Source organism: Mus musculus, chromosome 10 (assembly GCF_000001635.26).
Source record: "Mus musculus strain C57BL/6J chromosome 10, GRCm38.p6 C57BL/6J".
Classification (NCBI taxonomy): domain Eukaryota; kingdom Metazoa; phylum Chordata; class Mammalia; order Rodentia; family Muridae; genus Mus; species Mus musculus.
Window position 1 is genome coordinate 79,047,495 of NC_000076.6, and position 24,132 is coordinate 79,071,626.

Below are 24,132 nucleotides of genomic sequence, written 5' to 3' on the forward strand. Positions count from 1 at the left end.
CCTCTGTTGAGGGGCATCTGGGTTATTTCCAGCTTCTGGCTATTATAAATAAGGCTGCCATGAACATAGTGGGGCATGTGTCTTTCTTACCTGTTGGAACATCTTCTGGATATATGCCCAGTAGAGGTATTGCTGGATCCTCCGGTAGTACTATGTCCAATTTTCTGAGGAAACACTAGACTGATTTCCAGAGTGGTTGTACAAGCCTGCAATCCCACCAACGATGGAGGAGTGTTCCTCTTTCTCCACATCCTTGCCAGCATCTGCTGTCACCTGAATTTTTGACCTTAGCCATTCTGACCAGTGTGAGAAGGAATCTCGGGGCTATTTTGATTTGCATTTCCCTGATGATTAAGGATGCTGAACATTTTTTCAGGTGCTTCTCAGCCATTCCGCATTCCTCGGGTGAGAATTCTTTGTTTAGCTCTGAGCCCCATTTTTTAATGGGGTTATTTGATTTTTCTGGAGTCCACCTTCTTGAGTTCTTTATATATATTGGATATTAATCCCCGATCTGATTTAGGATAGGTAAAGATCCTTTCCCAATCTGTTGGTGGCCTTTTTGTCTTATTGATGGTGTCTTTTGCCTTACAGAAGCTTTGCAGTTTTATGAGGTCCCATTTGTCAATTCTCGATCTTACAGCACAAGCCATTGGTGTTCTATTCAGGAATTTTTCCCCTGTGCCCATATCATCGAGGCTTTTCCCTACTTTCTCCTCTATAAGCTTCAGTGTCTCTGGTTTTATGTGGAGTTCCTTGATCCACTTAGATTTGACCTTAGTACAAGGAGATAGGAATGGATTGATTCGCATTCTTCTACATGATAACAACCAGTTGTGCCAGCACCATTTATTGAAAATGCTGTCTTTCTTCCACTGGATGGTTTTAGCTCTCTTGTCGAAGATCAAGTGACCATAGGTGTGTGGGTTCATTTCTGTGTCTTCAATTCTATTCCATTGGTCTACTTGTCTGTCACTATACCAGTACCATGCAGTTTTTATCACAATTGCTCTGTAGTACAGCTTTAGGTCAGGCATGGTGATTCCAACAGAGGTTCTTTTGTTCTTGAGAAGAGTTTTTGCTATCCTAGGTTTTTTGTTATTCTAGATGAATTTGGAGATTGCTCTTTCTAATTCGTTGAAGAATTGAGTTGGAATTTTGATGGGGATTGCATTGAATCTGTAGATTGCTTTTGGCAAGATAGTCATTTTTACAATGTTGATCCTGCCAATCCATGAGCATGGGAGATCTTTCCATCTTCTGAGATCTTTAATTTCTTTCTTCAGAGAGTTGAAGTTCTTATCATACAGATCTTTCACTTCCTTAGTTAGAGTTACGCCAAGATATTTTATATTATTTGTGACTATTGAGAAGGGTGTTGTTTCCCTAATTTCTTTCTCAGCCTGTTTATTCTTTGTGTACAGAAAGGCCATTGACTTGTTTAATTTTATATCCAGCTACTTCACCGAAGCAGTTTATCAGGTTTAGGAGTTCTCTGGTGGAATTTTAGGGTCACTTATATAAACAATCATATCATCTGCAACAAGTGATATTTTGACTTCTTCCTTTCCAATTTGTATCCCCTTGATCTCCTTTTGTTGTCCAATTGCTCTGGCTAGGACTTCAAGTACAATGTTGAATAGGTAGGGAGAAAGTGGGCAGCCTTGTCAGTTATGTGTTGTTCATTTAGGCCTGCATTCATTGTGTCCCGTAAGTTTAGGTATGTTGTGGCTTCATTTTCATTAAACTCTTAAAAACTCTTTAATTTCTTAATTTCATCTTTGACCAAGTTATCATTGAGTACAATGTTGTTCAGCTTTCATGTGTATGTGGTCCTTCTATTGTGTTGTTATTGAAGATCAGCCATAGTCCATGGTGATCTGATAGGATGCATGGGATTAATGCAGTATTTTTTGTTGATGCCTTTTTTGTGACTGATTATATGGTCAGTTTTGGAGAAGGTGCTGAGAAGTTGGTATAGCCTTTTGTTTTAGGATAAAATGTCCTATATATATTTGTTAACTCCATTTGTTTCATAATTTCTGTTACTTCCACTGTGTCTCTGTTTAGTTTCTATTTCCAGGATCTGTCCATTGATGAGAGTGTGGTATTGAAGTCTCCCACTATTTTGAGTGTGTTGCAATGAATGCTTTGAGCTTTAGTAAAGTTACTTTAAATAATGTGGATTTCCTTGCATTTGGAGCATAGATGTTCACAATTTAGAGTTCATCTTGGTAACATTTATCTTTGATGAGTATAAAGTGTCCTTCTTTATCTTTTTTGATAACTTTAGGTTGAAAGCCAATTTTATTCGATATTAGAATGTTTACTCCAGCTTGTTTCTTCAGACCATTTGCTTGGAAAACTGTTTTCCAGCCTTTTCCTCTGAGGTAGTGTCTGTCTTTGTCACTAAGGTGTGTTTCCTGTATGCAGCAAAATGTTGGGTCCTGTTAACATAACCAGTCTCTTAATCTATGTTTTTTCATTGGGGCATTGAGTCTATTGATATTAAGAGATATTAAGGAAAAGTAATTGTTGCTTCCTGTTATTTTTGTTGCTAGATTTCAAATTCTGTTCTTGTGGCTATGTTCTTTTAGGTTTGTTGAAAGATTACTTTCTTGCTTTTTCTAGAGCATAGTTTCCCTCCTTGTGTTGGAATTTTCCCTTTATTGTCCTTTGAAGGGTTGGATTTGTGGAAATATATTGTTTAAATTTGGTTTTATCATGGAATACTTTGGTTTCTCCATCTATGGTAATTGATGGGTATAGTAGCCTGGACTGTCATTTGTGTTCTCTTAAGGTCTGTATGACATCTGTCCATAATATTCTGGCTTTCATATTCTCTGGTGAGATATCTGGTAAATATTTATTTATTTATTTATTTATTTATTTATTTATTATATATTTCCTGACCTATTTCCTTATTGCTTTTAATATTTTCTTTGTTTTATGCATTTGGTGTTTTGATTATTATGTGATTGGAGTAATTTCTTTTTTGATCTAATCTATTTGGAGTTCTGTAGACTTCTTGTATGTTTATGGGCATCTCTTTTCTTTAGGTTAGGGAAGTTTTCCTCTAGAATTTTGTTGAAGATGTTTACTTGGCCTTTGAAAAGGTTGGGAATCTTCACTCTCTTCTATACCTATTATCCTTAGGTTTGGTCTTCTCATTTTTTCCTCATTTTTCTGGATATTTTTAGGTTAGGAGCTTTTTACATTTTTCCATTTTCTTTGATTGTTGTGTCAATGTTTTCTATGGTGTCTTCTATACCTGAGAGTCTCTTTTCTATCTCTTGTATTTTGTTGCTAATGCTTGCATCTATGACTCCTGATCTCTTTCCCAGATTTCCTATCTCCAGGGTTGTCTCCCTTTGTGATTTCTTTATAGTTTCTATTTCCATTTTTAGGTCCTGGATGGTTTTATTCAATTCCTTCACTTGTTTGTTTGTGTTTTCCTATATTTCTTTAAGTGAGTTATAAATTTGCTGTTTAAGCGCTTCTACCTGTTTACCTGTGTTCTTCTGTATTTCTTTAAGGGTGTTATTTATGTCCTTCTTAAAGTACTCTATCATCATCATATGTGATTTTAGATTAGAATGTTACTTTTCCAGTGTGTTGCCATATCCATGGCTTGCTATGGTGGGAGTACTGGGTTCTGATGATGCCACATATTCTTTGTTTCTGTTTTATCTTCTTGCACTTGCCTCTCACCATGTGGCTATCACTGGTGTTAGCTGGTCTTGTTGTCTCTTACTGCAGCTTGTCCTTCCTGTGAACCTGTAAGTCTGTGATCTTAGGTGTGTCAGCACTTCTGGGATATCAGCTCTCTCAGGGTAGGATTCAGGTATGGAGAGCTTTGGCACAGCATTAGCTCCTGGGTGTAGATGGAAAGCGAAGAATCCCTTTTCTCACTACTCTGTGGTTCCTGTGTCCTATGAGCTCCTGGCAGGTCCCTCTTGGGCCAGGTCTTGGAACAATAGTGATGGTCTCACCTGTGGTATTAGGTATGACAGAAGTCCTGGGAGACCAGTTCTCCCTGGTTAGAATTTGGTTATGGACATCTGTGGCACAGGGATACCTCCCAGGTACAGATGGGAACTGGAATGATCCTGTCCCCGGCTTCTCCATGGTTCCTGTGTTCTGTGGGGTCCTGGTGGGTCCCACTTGGGCCAGGTATTGAAGCAATCAATATTAGAGTTTGAAATTAACAAGGGCATATTACATTTACTGGATCATAATAAGAGAAGCCTCTGCCATGATTTCCTTTTGGTCTCTGATAGATGTCCCTTCATGTGCTGTTCTTTCTTGGACAGTTAGAAAAATAGGATTCACTATCTATGCTCTTTAAGATGATTTTTATTTACTATATAAAGCAATGGGTTCAGTTGTAATATTTTCAGACACACATAAATTGCAGTTGGCTGACACACACAAATGATCTGGTGCACACCTGTGCAGTGCCCACAGATGCCAGAAGAGGATATCTGATTCCCTACACCTGGAGTTAAAGAAATTCAAATTCATTGTGATAGGTTTCACTCAGACCTTCTCTGGAGGCTCCTCCTAACTTTTATTCATCTTCCCCTTTGCCTTAACTAATGTTTTAAAAGTCTGATTCTCCTGCCATTTAAGGTAGTGTCTTGGGAACAATGAATGATCACAAAACATGGCTTTCAATTCACAGCTTTTCCTGGGGACATGACAAGATCACACACCAAGAGGAAATGCACTTAAAAAGCAAACATAAGGTGGTATAAATACCCCTCTTGACATTTTTGGTTGGTCTATGCAACTTAGTTTACATGGGACATAGTTATTTCCTTCCTGTCATCCTCTCAGTGAATTGTCAGTCATCCCAGGAGAAAATTGGGCTTCTGGGTAGGGACTTTCTTTTCAGAAAAATAAATTCACCCAGGTGAGTCTGGGAATTTAGCAGGTGCTACAGAAAAGCTTGAGATGGAAGTCAAGAGAATTTATGTAAGGCGACCATCGAGCCACTCCAGCTCAGATAAAAGTTGAGGGCTGAGTGTTGCTGTTCATTTGTTGAAGGAGGTGTGCTGAATTGATGTCAAGCCAGGACAATGCACTTACCAGAAGTCCCAGGAACATAACCAAGGAAGAGGGAATGAGATAAAAGGGCAAAATATGTCAATGCCATGTTTTCCATGCTTGGGGCTGTGTTTGCCATGCTTAGGTGTGTTAGAGTGTGTTTCAGAGAAGACTGCTTTAAATTATATATAATGATTGCAAGTAATGAAATCTCTAAAGAGAGGAAAAATTACTCCTATTGCAGTTTGATTACTTTGCACTTTTATTTCTAATGTTTACAACTTTTTCTTGGAATGTACTTAATTATAATTTAGAAAAGAAAAAAGACTAGTGAAATAAAAGATAAAAGAAATCTCAGTCTGATGACTTACCAACACTGAGACATCTGCCCTTACTATCTGAACTTTAGTCAGCATATTAAAACTCAAGGTAATTTAGATTTTGATATCTTATATGAAGTGCAGCAGGAAGAAGGCCTTGAGAAAAAAAAAAACAGAGAGGTGAGTTGAGCAGTCTTTTGACCTCCATTGTCTGGCTCTGGTTCTGGGATTACTCTATCAACCCCAAGGAGCCTTGAGAGACCCCAAGGACATTCTGGTTCCTCCTTGGGGCCTACAGGAGGCCCAGGAAGAGCTCAGGTTGGACCCTCTCCTACCTATCCCTTTCTAGTCAGAATTTACCAATGGCAAAGCCAGCAGAGTGCTTGTCCTGCTTCCCTGAGGAGCCTTATGGCTCTGCAAAGTCATTCTGCTTCCTTGTGGAGGCCTGCCAGGGCCCAGAACCAATGTGCCAGGGTCTACTGGGGGCAAGGTCAGCAGAGGTAAGGGACAGGTCATCAAAACAAAAACTAAACAGAGAAACAATGAATCTCACAGAGGATATGGATCAAATGTACCTAAAAGATATCTACAGAACCTTTCACCCAAACACAAAAGGATATGCCTTAGTCTCAGGACTCTAAGGAATCTTCTCCAAAATAGACCATATACTCTGCCACAAAGCAAGCCTCAACAGATACAGGAAGACTGAAATGACCCCTTGCATCTGATTAAAGCTGAACTTCAACAACCACAGAAATAATAGAAAGCCTACAACCTCAAGGAAAATGAACAATTTTCTACTCAATGACCACTGGGTTAAAAACAGAAAGAGGGAAATGAAAGACTTTCTAGAATTCAATGAAAATGAAGGCACAGCATACATAAATATATGGAACACAATGAAAGCAGTGCTAAAAGAAAGTTCATAGCACTAAGAGCCTTCATAAGGAAATTGGAGAATTCTCATACTAGCAACGTAACAGTTGACCTGCAAACTCAAGAACAAAGAGAAACAGACAGAACCAAGAGGAGTAAATGGCAGGAAATAATCAAGCTCAGGGCAGAAATGACTGAATTAGAGACAAAGAGAATGATTTTAAAAATCAACAAGATAAACACTTAACCTAAAAGGCAGAGAGACAGTATCCAAATTAACAAAATCAGAAGTGAAAAGGGAGACATAACAACAGACACTGAAGAAATCCAAAGAATCATTAGGTCTTACATCAAAAGCCTGTACTCCACAAAATTGAAAAATCTAAATGAAAGGGATGATTTTCTTTTTCTTTTCTTTTTTATTGTTATTCCTGACTGATCCATTTTTTGTTTTTATTTAATTATTTACACTCCAGATTTTATTCCCCACCCTTGTTCACCCTCTGACTGTTCCACATCCCATACCTCCTCCTGACTCCCCTGTCTCCATAAGGATGTTCCCATCCCCTCAACCCCTACCCAACCAGACCTCTAAACTTCCTGGTGCCTCCCATCTCTTGAGGGTTAGGTGCATCTTTTCTGACTGAACCCAGATCCAGCAATCCTCCCCTGTATATGTGTTGGGGGCCTCATATCAGCTGGTATAATGCTGCCTGGTTGGTGGTCCAATGTTTGAGAAATCTTGGGGATTCAGGTTAATTGAAATTGCTGGTCCTCTTACAGGGTTGTCCTCCTTCTCAGCTTCTTCCAGCCTTTCCCTAGTACAACAACAGGGGTCAGCAGCTTCTGTCCATTGGTTGGGTGCAAATATCTGCATGTAACTCTTTCAGCTGCTGGTTCGGTCTTTCAGAGGGCAGTCATGATAGGTCCCATTTTGTGAGCGCTTCATAGGCTCATTAATAGTGTCAGGCCTTAGGAATCTCCCCTTGAGCTGGATCCTATTTTGGGCCTGTCGCTGGACCTTCTTTTCCTCAGGCTCTTCTTCATTTCCATCCCTGTAGTTCTTTCAGACAGGAACAAATATGGGTCAAAGTTTTGACTGTGGGATGGCCCCTCTCTCCTTCATTTGATGCCCTGTCTTCCTCCTGGAGATGGGCTCTACAAATTTCCTCCCCACTGTAGGGTATTTCAACTAAGGTCCCTCCCTTTGAATCCTGAGAGTCTTTCACCTCCTAGGTGAATGATTTTAAAATCATCCCTTTCATTTAGATTTTTCAATTTTGTGGAGTACAGGCTTTTGATGTAAGACCTAATGATTCTTTGGATTTCTTCAGTGTCTGTTGTTATGTCCCCCTTTTCACTTCTGATTTTGTTAATTTGGATACCGTCTCTCTGACTTTTAGTTAGTTAGTTAGTTAGTTAATTAGTTAGTTAGTTAGTTAAGGTGAGCTTGATTATTTCCTGCTCTGGTGCATTCTGGAAGGTCTCCCCAACCTCCTATCTCCTGAGGTTGCCTGTTTCCATTTTTTCTGCTGGCCCTCAGGGCTCCAGTCCTTTTCCCTCTCCCAATGCCAGATCAGGTTCCCCTCTCTCCCCACTCCCTGGATGATTTTCTCAATAGATTCCACTGGCCAAAGTTAAGTCAGGATCAGGCAAACTATCAAAACAGTTCTATAATCCCTATGGAAATAGAAGCAGACCTTAAAAGTCTCCCCACTAAAAAAAGCACAGGGTGAGAAAAGTTTAGTGCAAAATTCTACCAGACTTTCAGAGAAGAGTCAATACCAACTATTCTATAAAATAGAAACAGTAAGAAGATTGATAAATTCATTCTATGATGTGACAGTCATTCTGAGACCTAAAACACATGAAGACTCAACAAAGAGAATTTCAGACCAATTTTCTTTATGAACTTTGATGCAAAAATACTCAATAAAATACTCACAAACTACATCCAAGAAAACATCAAAAACATCATCTACCATAATCAAGTAGGCTTCACCCCAGGGGTGGTTCAATATATAAAAATCTATCAACACAATTTGACCATATAAACATATTGAAAGAAAAAAACCCACATAATAATCTCATTATACACAGAAAAAAACCTTTGTCAAAATCCAACATTCCTTCACGTTAAAATTTCTTGGAGAGAGCAGGAATACAATGGGCATACCTAAACACAATAGAGGTAATCTCTAGCAGCCAATAGCTAAAATCTTATTAAATGGAGAGAAACTTAAAGCAATTCCAGTAAAATTAGAGATAAGGCAAGGTTGCTCACCCGCTCCATGCATAATCAACATAGTACTTGAAGTTCTGGCTAGAGCAATAAGAGAACTAAAGGAGGTCAAGGGGAAACAAACTGAAAGGGAAGAAGTCAAAGTGTCACTATTCACAGATATGATAGTAGACATAAGTGACCACAAAAATTCTACCAGAGAACTCCTACAGCTGATAAACACCTTCATCAAAGTGACGGGATACAAAATTAACTCAGATATAAGTCACCCTCCTTTATACAGATGAACAATGGGATGAGCAAAACGTCAGGGAAACAACAAATAATTATCTTGGTACAACTCTAACTAAGGAAAGACATGTAAGACAAGAACTTCGAGTATCTAAAAAAATAAATTAAGGAAGATATCTGAAGATGGAAAGATCTTTCATACTCATGGACTGGCAGGATTAACAATAAAAATGTCCATGTTAACAAAAGCAATCTGCAGATTTAATGCAAAATTCCAACACAATTCTTTACTGACCTTTAAAGAACAACTCTCAACTCCATATGGAAAAACAACCCAGGATAGCTAAAAGATCCTGTACAATTAAAACTTTGGGAGAGTCTCAAGATGTAGTATAGAACAATAGTGATAAAGATTGCATGGTATTGATATAGAAACAGACAGGGTGATCAATGGAATCAAACTGGAGACCCAGAAATAAACCCATACATCTAAAGACACTTGATTTTTAACAAAGAGCCAAAACCATACAATGGAAAAACAAAAGTATCTTCAACAAATGTTGGTCTAACTGTATGTCTGTGTGTAGAAGCATGCAGATTGATCCATATTTATCACCCTGCACAAAACTCAAGTCCAAGTGAAGCAAAGACCTCCAACATAAAACCAGATACACAAAATCTAATACAAGAGAAAGTGAGGAATAGCCTTTAACACACTGGTACAGGGGAAAACATTGTTGTGACGAGAACTCCAATAGTTCAGACACTAAGATCAACAATTAATAAATTATACCTTATGAAATTGAAAACCTCTAAGGCAAAGGACAAATGTGGTTCATTTGCAAAATGGAACACTATTCAGCAATTAAAACAAGGGCATCTTGAAATTTGTGGTCAAATGGATGAAACTAGAAAATATCTTCCTGAGTGAGGTAACCCAGACCCAAAAAGACATGCCTAGTATATACTAATTTATAAGTAAATGTTAATCACAAAGTACAGGATAATACCGCCCGCCCCCCGCATACAATCCATTGATCAAAAAATAATAATAATAATAACAATAACATGGAGTGCCCAAGGGAGGATGTTTGACTCTCATTCAGAAGAGCTTATAATTGTTGAAGGTTCATGGAGGGAAAGAACTGGGTGGGATAGGGGATGTGTGAGAGACCAAACTGTGGGAAAACAGACCCTCAACAACTCTCACCCTGAAGATCCGGCTGACCCTTTGATGGGAGTTATGTCACCCCCTCCTTCATGTCTCCACTTGGCGCCTGGGACTGTTTAGATAAAGCCAGCTTCACCTCCTCCTTCATGACTCCATTTGGTGCCTGAGACTGTTTAGTTAGGCCTGGCACTCCAAGATAAGCTGCAAGATGTTTGATGGCTGCCTGGGACTGTTTTAGGGCCAACATTCCAAGATAAGCTGCCAAGATGTTTGAAGCCTGCAATCAGCAACCACCCCAGATGTCCATCCCTTTCTCTGTACTTTTATTATACCCCCTCGACCCCTCCCTATTTTCTCTCACTGTATGCTTATAACCAGGCTCCTAGCCTCCATTAAACAGACCTTGACAACTCTTTGCTTCCCTTTCTCCGCCCATTTCTCTTTCAGGCCTCGGTCCTCCTTGACTCACGGAATAACTAGGTCCTGCTGGACAGGACAGGGATGGAGGGAGACAGTGTGGGGAATAGGTGTAAGAAGAGATGGGGACAGAGGGCCAGGGAGTGAATATATTGGTGACAGGTTTGGATGGTGGTGGTGATGCAAACCTAGGATGAGTCAGAGACCTGGGATGGGAGAGGTTCCAGGTAGTCTATGAGGGTGGCTCTAGCTTAGACCCCAAGCAGTTGGGGGTATGGAGCCTGAAGTGACCACCTCCTGTATCCAGGCAGGATTCCCAGTGGAGGAATAAGGATACTAATCCATCCACAAAACCCTGCAACCCCAAATTTGTCCTGCCTACAAGAAGTCTAGCTACAAAGGTGGAGTACAAACTGAGGGAATGGTCAAACTTGAGATCCATCCAATGGGCAAGAACAAATCTAGGACACTATTAATCATACTCTGTTATGCTTACGGACAGGAGCCTGCCATAACTGTTCTCTGAGAGGCTCTACCCAGATGCTGACTGAAACTGATGCAGAGACCCATAGCCATACATTAGAAGGAGCTCAGAAAGTCTTGTGAAAGAGTTAGGGGAAGGATAGAGGAACCCAGAGGAGATAGGAACTCCACAAGAAGATCAACAGAGTCAACTAACATGGACCCTTGGGGCTCTCAGAGTTTGAATCACCAACCTAGGAACAAACTTGATCTGGTCCTAGGCCTTCCACTCTTATGTAGAAGATGTGCAGCTTGACGTCCATGTGGACCCTGAACAAACTGAATCACAGCTATCCCAAAAGCTGTTGCCTGCACTAGGAATATGTTCTACTAACTGGGCTGCCTTGTCTGGCCTCAATGGGAGAGGAAGTATCTAGTCTCAGAGAGACTTGAAGTGCCAGGGTTGGGGGGATACTCACAGGGGGAACCCACCTGCTCAGAGGAGAAGGGGGTTGGGGGAAGGAACTTTGGGAGAATGTGACCAGGAGTGGGGTTAGTTAGTAGGATATAAAGTGAATAAGTAAACAAACAAAGAGAACTGGAGTGGGGTCTTATCCTGACTGTGTTGCCTTCCCGTGGATCCTGTTCCTTTAACTGGTCTGTCTTTTCTGGTCTCAGTAGGAGAGGATATACCTAGTTCTGCAGTGACTTGAGATGCCAGGATAGATTACTACCTGGAGGTTTGGGGGGAAACCTTCCTATTTTCAGAGGTAAATGGGATGAGGAAATGTGGGAAGAGCCATGTAAGGGTGGGACTGGGAGGAGGAACTGTGATTGGGATGTAAAGTGAATAAATAAATTAGTGAAAAAAAATCCTCATGATTCCCCTTCAGAAGAAGAGATTGATATTTCCAAACTAATCTATTCAAATGAGGGATGATCCAGTTAGCATGGTTCAACATTTGATGACTGACCTCATGCATATAATCCCAAATTTTCTTTTTTTTTTTCTCTTTTTTTTTTTTCATTTTTTATTAGGTATTTAACTCATTTACATTTCCAATGCTATACCAAAAGTCCCCCATATCCACCCACCCCCACTCCCCTGCCCACCCACTCCCCCTTTTTGGCCCTGGTGTTCCCCTGTTCTAAGCCTGTTAATTAAAAAACAAAAAACAAAACAAATAAATATGAGGCTCAAAGAAGAAAGGGTTTTCAAAAATGTATGCACACAGTGTTCTGCATAATTTGTTTTGCAGATTGCACAATCTTAGGATGAATGGATGGCTGAATAAGACTGGTTATTTTATCCCAAGCCCTTGAACAATATAATCAAACCTGAAAATAGCTACGTCATCATTTCTGATAGGGTGTGTGTGTTTCCACAACTACTATCCTAAATCATTCCCAGCTAAAATCTCCATTAAGTAGAAGTACAAGCTTGAAGGCCTCAGTTCTGAGTGTGGCTGTAGGTGTAATAATGCAGTGCCTGCTCTACAGATACTGGACAGGGTCCTGGTACGTATGTGATAGACTTGAGTAGTTAGAAGAAGGAAAGAGGGACCGTTTTGTTGGGAGAAGCAAGATGGGGTGTTTATAAGGGATCAGAAGGCTCTATAGAGGGAATACATAGGAAAGCAGGTAGGGCATGAAAACAGGAGGAGGGAAGAGGCTTCTTGCATGGTCTTGAATGTTATATAATACACTTTATCATATCTTGAACTAAGTATCCTATTATCAGCATGTATTACTCACATCTTACATAGTCTTCTCTGGTATAAGCACAGTGGTGTGGGGCCCAACTGTAACCCTAGTGAATAAAAATTCGGCTTAAGATTAAAAATAAAACAAAAAAGGTCACGCATTAAAAAACAAACAAACAAACAAAAAAACCAAAAAAGCCCAAAAAAGTACAAGCAAGATGTCAAGAAATTCGAAGCAAAACACTACTGGCTACAAATGCAGGAATAAGCCTAGGTTGGAATATCTCATCATCATATTGCCTCATTAAAAACACTGACACTTTATTACAACACTTGTTTTTAGCAATTCTTGTTCTATAGCAAAATCTAATTTTTATAATAACCAATGGAAATTATGGCAATGGTGTAATGTGGTGCTTTGGAGTTGTCTCTGAAATCCTAAGAAAATATTCAGCATTTATTCTGTAAGCATGCTCAATATTTTGCATTTGGACATTGCTATATGATGATTATTTCCATTATAAAGAATTTTCATATTCAATAGTAAAGCTAGTGAAGCAAAATTGCATAATTGAACAGAAATTCAGGTCTCTTATAGATTATATTTTTGTCATGAAGACAGAAGTGACTTATGAGTATAAAAAGACACATAATAACATAACTGATATTTTTCACTCTCCTGACAACTGCAAAATTCAGAATGGAGAGGAAATTTTACTTAGAACTTATGAGCAATAGAGTTTCAAGAACATATATGTGCTTAGAAGATGAAGAAACAATGGACAAATAGTAAAAAATGACCATTGTTTCCCTGGGTACTTTTCTGCCTGGTGTTTTGAGCAATTATTCAGACAATAAAAAGGCCCAAGGACTTAACATTTCCCTTTAAGGTTGTAGAGTTCTGCATCTTATACTAAGCATACTTCAGATAATGTATGTGTTTACAAATACTGCATTTTACTTGAAATGAAATATATATGAGAATTATGCAATCAGAAAAATAATTTCTCAGAGAAAGGCTTTAAGGATTAAAAAATATGCCTACATGTTTATCCTTTATTTTGAGAGTAAAATTCTGCCTTGGTTGAAAAGATACTAGATAGCTAGGCAAACTGGTGAACATCTTTAATCATAGCACGTAGGAGGATCACTGTGAGTTTGTGGCCAACTTGGGTTACACAGTATTTCTAGGACAGCCATAGCTATCTATAGAGAGATCCTGTTTTGAAAAAAAAAAAGCGGGGGGATAGAAAATCAAAAGGATGTATAGTCATTATTTATACCAATAATCCCATCACTTGGGAGCCTTAAGCAGGAGGATCCATGTTTAAAGCCAAATTTGACACCAGACTCAAAAAATCAGAGGGAAGAAAATATTTACTGTTTTTAATGTGTTTTAGGTCTCCTGAAGCTAGTTTTAAAGCCATGGTGTGGAGTATGGTAGGGGTCTAGATGTTAGATAAGATTTACTGAACAGAAACGGCTTCCTGCTTATGCTAGGGGTAACATGTGGCCTTCAGAAGGCATGTTGTGAAAACATGCTGTACACACAGTAAATGCATAATTACTAATTAAACTTTGATAATTTGTGGGGCTTTTAGTTATAATATTTATTATTGTAGCATTTTGATGGCATGGATATACAATTACAGTGTTTAAAAATCAGCATTCTATTTATTTTAAATGTTATCAGCTAGGTATAGTTATAATCTCACACGTGGAAGGCATAGGCAGAATTGTGAGTTCAGTGCCAGCCTAGATTAAATACTACAATGTTAGCCTGTCTCAAAACAACTGAAATTATCATCACTGATAAGGCCTCTATACCTACTTTCAACTCATGTTAATCAAAATTACAGTTTGAACATGTTTATTTGAATTAGATATATGCATGGAATCGCAGACTCATTCTGTGCCTGTCTTAGTAGTGTGATGTTTGTTAGTCCACTTATACTGTAAATTCTTTAATTTTGTGCCTAAATACTTTGTTGAGTGTATATAACAACTGAAATTAATTCATTCAACTACTATTGATGGTCATAAGCTGTTTTCAATTTTCACTGCTGGTGAATTATGCTCTAGAGTACACATATCTATTTGATTTACCCCCCACACACCCCCAAATAAAAACATGCAAAAGGCCAATAAGAAAAAATCCCCCCAAAAAAAGCAAAACAAAAATATAAAGTCCACAAAATACCATTGAGTTTGTTTTGTGTCAGCCAGCTATTCCTGGGCATGGGACCTGCCCTGGAGTGTCACTCCATTGGAGAAAACGGACCTCCCCTTCCCCAGTTGGTATCGGCTACAAACAGCTCCTTGGTTACTGTGCACACTTACCCTTCTCAGTGTTGGGACTCCATCTGACTTGAACCTGTGCAAGTAACTCTTGTGTGTGCTGTCAAAGTCTCTCTGAATTCATATTTGCATCAGTCCTGTTGTATCTGAAAGACACTGTTTCCTTAGAGCCATCCAATTATCTTTAATTTCCTCATTTTGTCTTTGAGACAGTCTGTCTTCCCTGTGATGTTTTAGTGTTGAGGCTCTCGAAAGATTTTATATTTTAAATTTTCAGTATTCCAGCTAGTGTCTCTTCTATCTCCTTATTAAATTCCTTTTTACATATAGTATAAATTCCAATCACTTAAGATTTCTCTTGGGCTTATACTTTTCAAAAGTATCTGAATTATTTGAACATAAAGTTCTTTATTTACTTTCATTGTGTATCATTATTGGAAAATTCATAATTCTTAGGGATTTGTCTTTTCATAGAAATTGTGTTTTTATATTGAGACTTCTATATCTAGACTTAGGTCATTGGTTACAATTTGTCTTTATGTCACACACCCGCCTGCCCCTCCCCCCATTCTGAGTGTTTAGACTATTCATAGGCATTCTGTTGTTTTCATTGAGGTAACAGGACTCAAGGACCATGTTCATGCTTCGCTCACGAGTGACTAACGAAGGCAGAGATTCCCTAGCCACTCAATCCTCACCAAGTCAGGTTGGTTTGGATGCTCCTGAGTATGCTATGCTCATCAGTGTAACTAGTAAAAGTAGTGCCTTCGGAAAAGGCTGTGTTCATTGAGGTGACTAGCAGGGCTGGAGCTTCCTAGACATAATGCCTCTGCCTAAGAAATGAACCAAGGGATAGATCCTCCCGGGCAACCTATGCTTACCAGGATCACAGGCTGAGTTGTAGTCTTCCAGTGTGAACTGTAATTAAAGATGTGAAATCTCCTGAGCATATAGCCCTCACTTGGATGATGGTTTGGAGGCTTCAGATGGGATACAAACTACATGGGACTGGAGTCTTCCAGGTCTCCTGTGCTTCCTGAGGTGACGAATTGGGCAAAACCCACTCAGGAATGCTTTGGTAACCAAGATAGCAAGTGAATGGAGTTTCTCAGATGTGTACAATGAGGCAGTTGACAGGATGCTCACAAAGCAGGCTTGACTTGCTTCAGCTGGAGCTTCCCACGCATATACACAGGACAGGATGGAACTCCTAGGTACGCCATGCTTATTGGGATAATGTAAGGTTGGAAGTTCTCACAGATATAACCCATACCCAGGTAATGAGAAAGGTTGAAGTCTCCCAGGTACAATGTGGGGCTAGAGCCTCCTGGAAGCCCTCAAATAGGCAATGAACAGGCTTGATTCTCCAAGATGTGCAACTGTCACTTGGGTAACAAAGAATGGATCCAATCATAAACACTATGCTTAGCAAACTGCCAGGTAGGGATGTAGATTCCCAGGTACAATGTGCTCATCAGGGAAATGGAACTAGTTGAAGCATTCTAGTCATGCTGTGTTCACCAAGGTAAGGAGATTAAAGCCTCCAGGGCATACAGTCCTTCTGGGGCAATGGGTAGGGTTGATGTCTCCCAGCAACACCGTGCTCATTTCTGTGCTTGCTTTACATTCAAGTTTCTCACCCACCCATGTTCTCTGATATCAAGTAAAGACTGAGTACCTACAGTAAAGTTATTTTGTTTTCCATCTACGAATTCTCTGATGCTTAGTGAAATATGAATTTTTATAAAAAACAAAAATCTCCACATTTTTTAATATGATTTTTCATGTATTGTGACTTCTGGAATGTTAAGTGAGGTTTTGACTTGCATGAGAAAGTTTCCAAAATGCTTTTAAAAATATTTTCTATGTGTAAATGTTTGGCCAACATATATGTATGTGCACTTCACAGGTGCACTTCACATGGAAACTTTTGCAATTAGATTTACAGTTGTGAGCCATGTTGAAACTGGGAATCCAAATGAGGTCCTTTTGAAGAGTAGTCAATGCTCTGATTGGTTGAGCCAGCTCTCTAACCCCATTCCTACATGTTTAAACATTCGTAGGGTATGCTATTTACTTTTTTGTGACTTTTATAAAATATCCTGACACAGCAAATTAATGATGGATTTATTTTGGCTCACAGTTCAAAGATAGAATACATCTGGACAGGGAAGTTACAGTGGCAGGAGCTTGAGGCAGCTGGTCCAGAGGCATCCACAGTCAAGAACAGAGAACAATGAATGTTCATTCTTAGTCATCTTTCTTCTTTACATGTAGTCTAAGACCTCAGCCCATGGAGTACTACATTTAAAGTCAGTCTTTCCATGCCAATTAACTTAAGACAATTTCCCCCAGATATTCTCAGACGTCCATCTACCAGGTGATTCCAGATTCAGTCAAGCTGACAATATTAGCCACCATAACTGTACTCCTTGTCAACATGACATGATTATCACTGTTGAGTCATAACTTTTCCTCTCTTGTCCCCATAAGCTGATGGCCATTTCATAAAGTGGGTCATATACAATACAAAAAAATCCCTAGTCTTCAAGAATTCCAACAATGTTTTAATATCCAAAGTCCAAGTTTCATCTGAAATACTCTGTGAGGCCCTTTAATACCAAAAAGCAAGTTGCATGGTTCTAATACATGAAAGCATAAACATTCCCATTCCCAAAGGAAAAAACTAGGGCAGAAACCCAGCAGGGAAAACAACATATCTTACTGGAGCATGTCCACTACATCTGAGACTTGTAATAGAATCCCCTGGAATTTAAAGTACTTGAGAAGCCTCACTCTTCCATCTCTGCTGCGCAACTGGCCCCACTCCATGCCTGTAGCTTTCCTTGGTGGATAACCCCATGCTCCTGGCATCACTTATATACTGGAGTCTCCAAGGCAAATTATAGTTTACCTTCACAGGTCCATGCACTGGGCATTCAGAGCCTTCCGGTAGAGACTCCAGTTTAGACATACAATGTTTAGTCTCAGCTGCATTCTGACACTTTGGAGCAAATCTACTTGACCCCTTCAATGTTGCATCTTTCATACCTATGAAACTAGTATCACATCCACAAAGCTTCCAAGAGCTGTTGCTAGTTAGAAATATATCTTCTTGGAACAAAGCTATCACCCACAGTGTGCTGACCCTACAGAAACACTTCCCCTAGGGAGTTGTCTTCAGGGAGCAGGGAATCCCTTCAGCTATATTCTCAGTCCAGGTTCTCTTCTTTCAAATAAGTCCAAATTTTTTACAAGCTGAAACCTTAGATAGGGACAGTGGGGCTATCCAGACACATTTCCTATTGTTCTGGGGGCAGAGCAGGGTGGTTTCTCTTTTAACAAAGCCTCTTCTTCCATACCTGCCTTGCCTGCAGCTTTTGCCTTGCTTTAGCTTTCTAATCCTTGATAGACTCCAAGTTTTAATCATTTTTGTATTTATCTTCAGCACAATGGAACTTTTTCATTGTAAACTTTTATAAGAGAAGTTACTAGGAGCTGTGCCACAAGCCTGAATATATACCTTTTTGGTAATTTTCTTCACCCAATAAATGAGTACTTTTCCTTTAAATTGTTATTCAAGTTCTCAGATCACAGGTAGAATGAAGCCAGATCCTTAGGAAAGGGTCACACAAATTGTCTCTAGCCCAGTTCTTGACAATGCTTGTTCCCCTCTGAAGCTTTGTGAGCCAGGCCTCCATAGTCTGTACTTATAAACTTCTACCACAATGGCCCATTAAGCTCTGTAGCATAGCATTCAAAGATTTTATTAGCCCAAAGTTCCAAATCTTCTACATTCCTCATGAAAGCCATTTCTAGTGGCCTAAGAGTCACATAGTCAAGTTTATCAGAGCAGTGGCCTCACTTCTCAAAACCAATTTCCTGTATTAGTTACTTTTTGCTGTCACAGTACTTCACACCTGATGTACAATCCTAATCGTATATTGGTAGAGAACTTCTTGTGGCATGAGCTTGAGGCATTTTGACAAGTGGCATCCAGACAGGAAGCAGAAAACAGCAAATGGTCATGCATAATCTACCTTCCTTCTTTTCATGTAGTCTAGAACTCTAGTCTACAGAATGGTGCCATCCCTTTTCCTGCAGTACATAATCCCAACCCAGGGACTGGTGCCACACATATTTATGATAGGTCTTCCTATTTCAATTAATCAAATAATGATAATCACATACATCTCCAAAGGCTAACTTAATCTAGATAATCTTTCACAGGCATGCCTACAGGCCTGTCTCCCAGATGATCCCAGATCTTGTCGAGTTGACAATCAATATTAAACATCACATATGGTTTTTCATCTGTATGAGTTCTTTGATGTTCTGTAAGCTCTGACTTAGAATAGAATGTTTCCCTACATTCTTTACATTCATAAGGTTTTTCATGCGTGTGAGTTCTCTGATGTTGATTGAGGTTTGACTTACAATAGAAAGTTTTGCTACAGTCTTTACACTCATAGGGCTTTTCACCTGTATGTGTCCTCTGATGTCGAGTGAGGTCTGACTTTTGGAAAAAAGTTTTTCTACATTCTTCACATTCATATGGCTTCTCACCTGAATGGATTTTTTGATGTTTAACAAGGCTTGACTTACAATAGAAAGCTTTACTACAGTCTTTACATGCAAAAGGTTTTTCACCTGTATGAGTTCTTTGATGTTGATTGAGGTTTGACTTACAATAGAAAGCTTTGTTGCAGTCTTTACATTCATACGGTTTCTCTCCGGTGTGAGTTCTTTGATGTTGATTGAGGTTTGACTTACAGTAGAAATTTTTTCTACACTCTTTACATTCATAGTACCTCTCAACTGTATGAGTCCTCTGATGATTCGTAAGTTCTGACCTACAGTAGAAGGATTTCCAACATTCGTTACATTCATAGGGTTTCTCTCTGGTATGAGTTCTTCTCTGATGCTCAGTGAGATTTGACTTAGAATTGAAACTTTTCTTACATTCATTACATTCATAGGGCTTCTCACCTGTATGAATCCTATGATGCTGATTGAGGCTTGACTTGGAGCAGAAAGTTTTTCTACATTCTTTACATTCATAGGGATTATCATCTGTATGCGTTTTCTGATGATTAGCGAGGTCTGATTTATAGTAGAATGTTTTAGAGCATTCATTACATTCAAAAGGCTTTTCCCCACTATGAGTTGTTTGATGACGAGTAAGATCTGATTTACAGTAAAAAGTTTTAGTACATTCTGTACACTCATAGGGCTTCTCTCTACTGTGAGTTCTACTCTGATGTCGAATGAGGTATGACTTACAGTAGAAAGTCTTACTGCATTCTACACATTCGTAGGGTTTTTCTCTACTGTGAGTTCTTCTCTGATGTCGAGTGACATCTGACTTACAGTAGAAAGTTTTCCCACATTCTATACATTCATACGGCTTCTCTCTGCTATGTGTTCTTCTCTGATGTCGAATAAGGTTTGCCTTCCGATGAAAAGACTTCCTGCATTCTTCACACTCATAGCGTCTCTCACCTGCATGAAATGTCTCATGTACACTGAGTTGGGACTTCCAGGGGAAAATTTCCCAGCACTGTGGAGAGTCATAGAGTTTTTCGCCTATATGAAATCTTTGATGTTGAGTGAGGGTTGATTGATAATAGAAAGCTTTTCTAAATTCCTCCCATCCAAAGGGGTTCTCATATGACTGAGATGTCTGATTCCTGGTGTGCTGTGAATTCGGATAAAATGTTTCCATACAATCTTTATATTCATGTATTTTTGCCTCTCGATGAATTTTTTCTTGAATCTGTAGTTCTGCCTTGAGATAGAAGATTTTGTTACATTCTTTAAAACGTATGAGACTATTCACCAATATCAACAGTATCTGCTTCCCAATATTTTAAAGGTCTGATTTCTTAATGAAAATTTTCTCACAACCCCTACATATGGAATATTGCTCTTTGTATATTTTATAATCTTTACTGAGTTTAGTCTTGCTAAAAAATGTTTTCCCATAGACATTGGACTCAAAACTTTCCTTTCCTACTTAAGCCATGCTTTGGGCAGTAAATACTACATTATCCAAAGGATATTTCCATATTCAGAGGTCTTCCATATCTGAAACTTCTTATGTATCAATAAAATTAGCTTTTAATGGAAGGGTGTCAATGGCCCCAAATAGTAAGAATGCACAGCAAAGTTTGGTTTTGACAATGGAGACTAAGACACTCCACAAGTCTCAGTTAGATTAAAATTATCAGGTTCGTTTCCAGCCTGTATCTTATCAGGCTCATTGTGGAGAGTTTGTGTACCATGCTGTGAATTAAGTCCCTGAGTAAGTAGAACACTCTTTAATGTTCAGATCTTAAATGTGATGTAGCATATATAAAATTTTACTTACTTCAACCATCTGTTCATAGGATGTAATGCCACCAGTGACTTCAGCTTGCCACAAGTGTGTCTCTTGATTTCCCAGGACACTTACCTTATGGACATCTAAAATGATATTAAAAAACAAACAAAGAAACAAACAAGAATGTCTATGAGTTACACAACATATTTTTTGGTAATTTAAATATATAAGTAGTATCTTTGTATCTTTAAGGCATAAGTTTTAAAACATTCACTTATGATATATGTTAATATATCACAAGTGAATATTTTAAAACATGTATATATATATATTATATATATATATATATATATATATATATATATATATAAGTGAATACATACATATATACACAGATATGCATATCTCTGTGTGTGTGTGTGTGTGTATATATATATATATATATATATATACACACATATAAATAAACAGGATGTAAACAGTTTTCTTTGAGCTTTTGCTATGTTTGTTTCAAAGAGTAGGGTAAAGAAAGTATCCATCTCCTTCTTAGCTGTAGATTTCCACACATTAATTTTGACCTATTAGTTGTCCTTTGTCCCATTTCTTTAATATATTATCTGTACTGGTAGTGCTATCCTACACTAAACCTCTTTGGCATGTGAACTAATGGCTGTCTCTACCAGCTGTTTTGTTTTGTTTTTTTAAGGATGCAAGCATAGCTGAATTCTCTCTTATAAGTAAGAATAAAGATTAGGGAAGGGATTGCTATGCATGTATAATTCAATTTATTTACTTTGTTCTGAGTCACAGCTAAATATTTACTTACGAAAATTTCTGCCTGAAAAAAAATAAAGCCGTTTTCTTCAAAATCTTCATTAGGTCTATCTTATGTTTTGTGCATAGCCTTCATTTTCTGGATTTACATGGGCTTCCTAAAACTGTAATTTTTTTTCACTTGAATCAACTTCTTTAGGACTATTTTAAAATAGCTATATTTATTTCTAGAGTAACAACACTAACAATATAGTAAAAATATGTTAGCCGGGCAATGGTGGCACACACCTTTCATCCCAGCTCTTGGAAAGCAGAGGCAGGTGGATTTCTGAGTTCGAGGCCAGCCTGGTCTACAGAGTGAGTTCCAGAACAACCAGGGCTATACAGAGAAACCCTGTCTTTGTTAAGAGAAGGAAAGTAAACAAATAATCAGAGAAGCATCTGTGTCCTCAACTATTGGGTTGTTTAGGACGAAAGTTAAGTTTAGTGTTTTTCTTTATTCTCAGCTCACCCTCAGTGCTATAAATTGGCCGAGAGCTAAGACGGTCAATATTTTGTAAGCAACAGGGCTGTATCCAGTTAGGAAACCTCACTGCTTGTATAAAAGCCACTTCTGACATCAATGTTCTACTTTATGGAACAAGCAAGATTATTTCCAAAAGCCCCTTTTTGTATGTGCAATAAGGGAAGTCTAAGCCAAAGAGTATTGCATTATGGGCGACCCCAGAGGAAACTGAGACATAGGTGGTCATGATGCTTTCAGAACCAGCCAACAGTTAATCTCACTAGAAAAAGATGACCGAAAATCTAGATCTGTTAGACCATATATAATCAGGACATACTTAATTACACAGTTCAAGCATACATTGCTGGAAGGAGGGTGTGGAGGCCAAACAAACAGCTCATAATGTGCTCAGTTTCCTATTCTGTAAACTACAAGCAATCTCTGGGGTTCACTGCACACACATAATGAACCCACTACATCTTTCCTATCACAAGTTCCCTGTGGCTTATGATTCTCAGTGATCTGGCATCTGAACCTGCCATTTCCATAACTTCCTCACTTGGCCATCTCTCACAATGTCAATGTGTTCTTGGTCTTTATTTGTGACTGCATCTTATTTTCAGAACCTAAGACTAGAAGGCACATCAAGGTATTGGGCAAATGCAATCAGTTTTCTTCCTGAAGCCTAGCCTGGTAAGCAGAGTCATTATCAGACACACCAAACACTGTATTTGATAGTTTAAAGAACAGAGGTATGTCCTGTTGGCACAGCCGTATCCAATGGTAACAGTGAAAGTTAACAGTGAAAGCACAAAGATCCAGCAAAACTGAGCTGAATGGTGCAAGACCAAAAGTGGAAGACGGAATGATGGCGATTACATCATTCAGCTCTGCGTTGCTGGATCTTTATCAAGCAGCCGGAGTGGCTTTATGACTTTTGCTATTCCTCTTAGCTATAGCTGTGCCATCCTTTGTTCGAAATGCTATTCTGTTGGCAAAAGAGCTCTTTGTACTTAGCCAACAGTAGGGTTTACCTTACAGTTTGAGCTTTGGGGACTCAGGTTATGAACTGTTTCCTACTTCCTTTGTGCTTTGCCTTTCTCCTTTATAACTGTTCGGATACATTTTCCTCAGCACACTTCGGTTTCTCTCCCTTGAATATAATCTATCCTTTTTCCTGGTTTGTGTTCTCCCCCCCCCCAACACCATGGAGAAACCTTCTTTCTGATCTGCCACCATATCCTGAAAACTCAGATGTTCCCGTCTCACTCTTGTAGAAATTCCACAGACGAATGCACCAATAACTGCATTCAAGCTGTTTAACCCCTGGTACTATACCACTGGTCAAAAGCCCATGGCTGGAGAGGACAAGTGCCCTCAGGTAGAAGCTGCTGTTGTTATGGAACTAACTGGTCACAGTCAAACTGCCTTCTAAATATTTCTCTTTAGGCCACAGGGCTGGGATGCTCTCAACTTGACCAGAGAAGCTTCTTTCTCAGTAGATAGCGGATAGTGGAGGTATAGATAACTGGTCGTGGGGCTGAGAACAAAAGACTGAGTGTTCACCAGCAAACAGTACATCTGTATTAACAACAGCACCACCAAGGCTCAAAGGCCACCTCAGAAAAGGAAGCAGAAAGAACATAAAAGTCATAGGATGGATAGGAGTGTGCTGATGCTCTTTTAAATATGGTATGGCCATTCCACTCTTGAACTCACAGCAGCTGTGTTCACTTGCATGAAACAAGCAAGGGAAAAACAA

The 24,132-nt window shown here is 39.0% G+C and overlaps 1 protein-coding gene across 4 annotated transcripts in view; it reads right to left on the reverse strand.

Annotated features, from left to right (window-relative positions):
• Positions 1-16,879: 16,879 nt before the first annotated feature.
• The window catches only part of 2610008E11Rik (RIKEN cDNA 2610008E11 gene), a 33,227-nt gene continuing 25,974 nt past the window's right edge, over positions 16,880-24,132 (reverse strand). Inside the window, exons 5-6 of one of the 4 annotated variants that reach the window (NM_001359715.1) lie at positions 21,224-21,234; positions 16,880-20,557 (exon numbers count right to left, since the gene is read on the reverse strand). In NM_001359715.1, coding sequence (NP_001346644.1) covers positions 18,977-20,557; positions 21,224-21,234 — 1,592 coding nt within the window. In that variant the 3' untranslated portion in view covers positions 16,880-18,976. Of the gene's footprint in view, positions 20,558-21,139; positions 21,235-24,132 lie in introns of those variants that run through there. The other 3 variants (NM_001359717.1, NM_001004362.2, XM_017314115.1) reach the window with 3 other exon arrangements.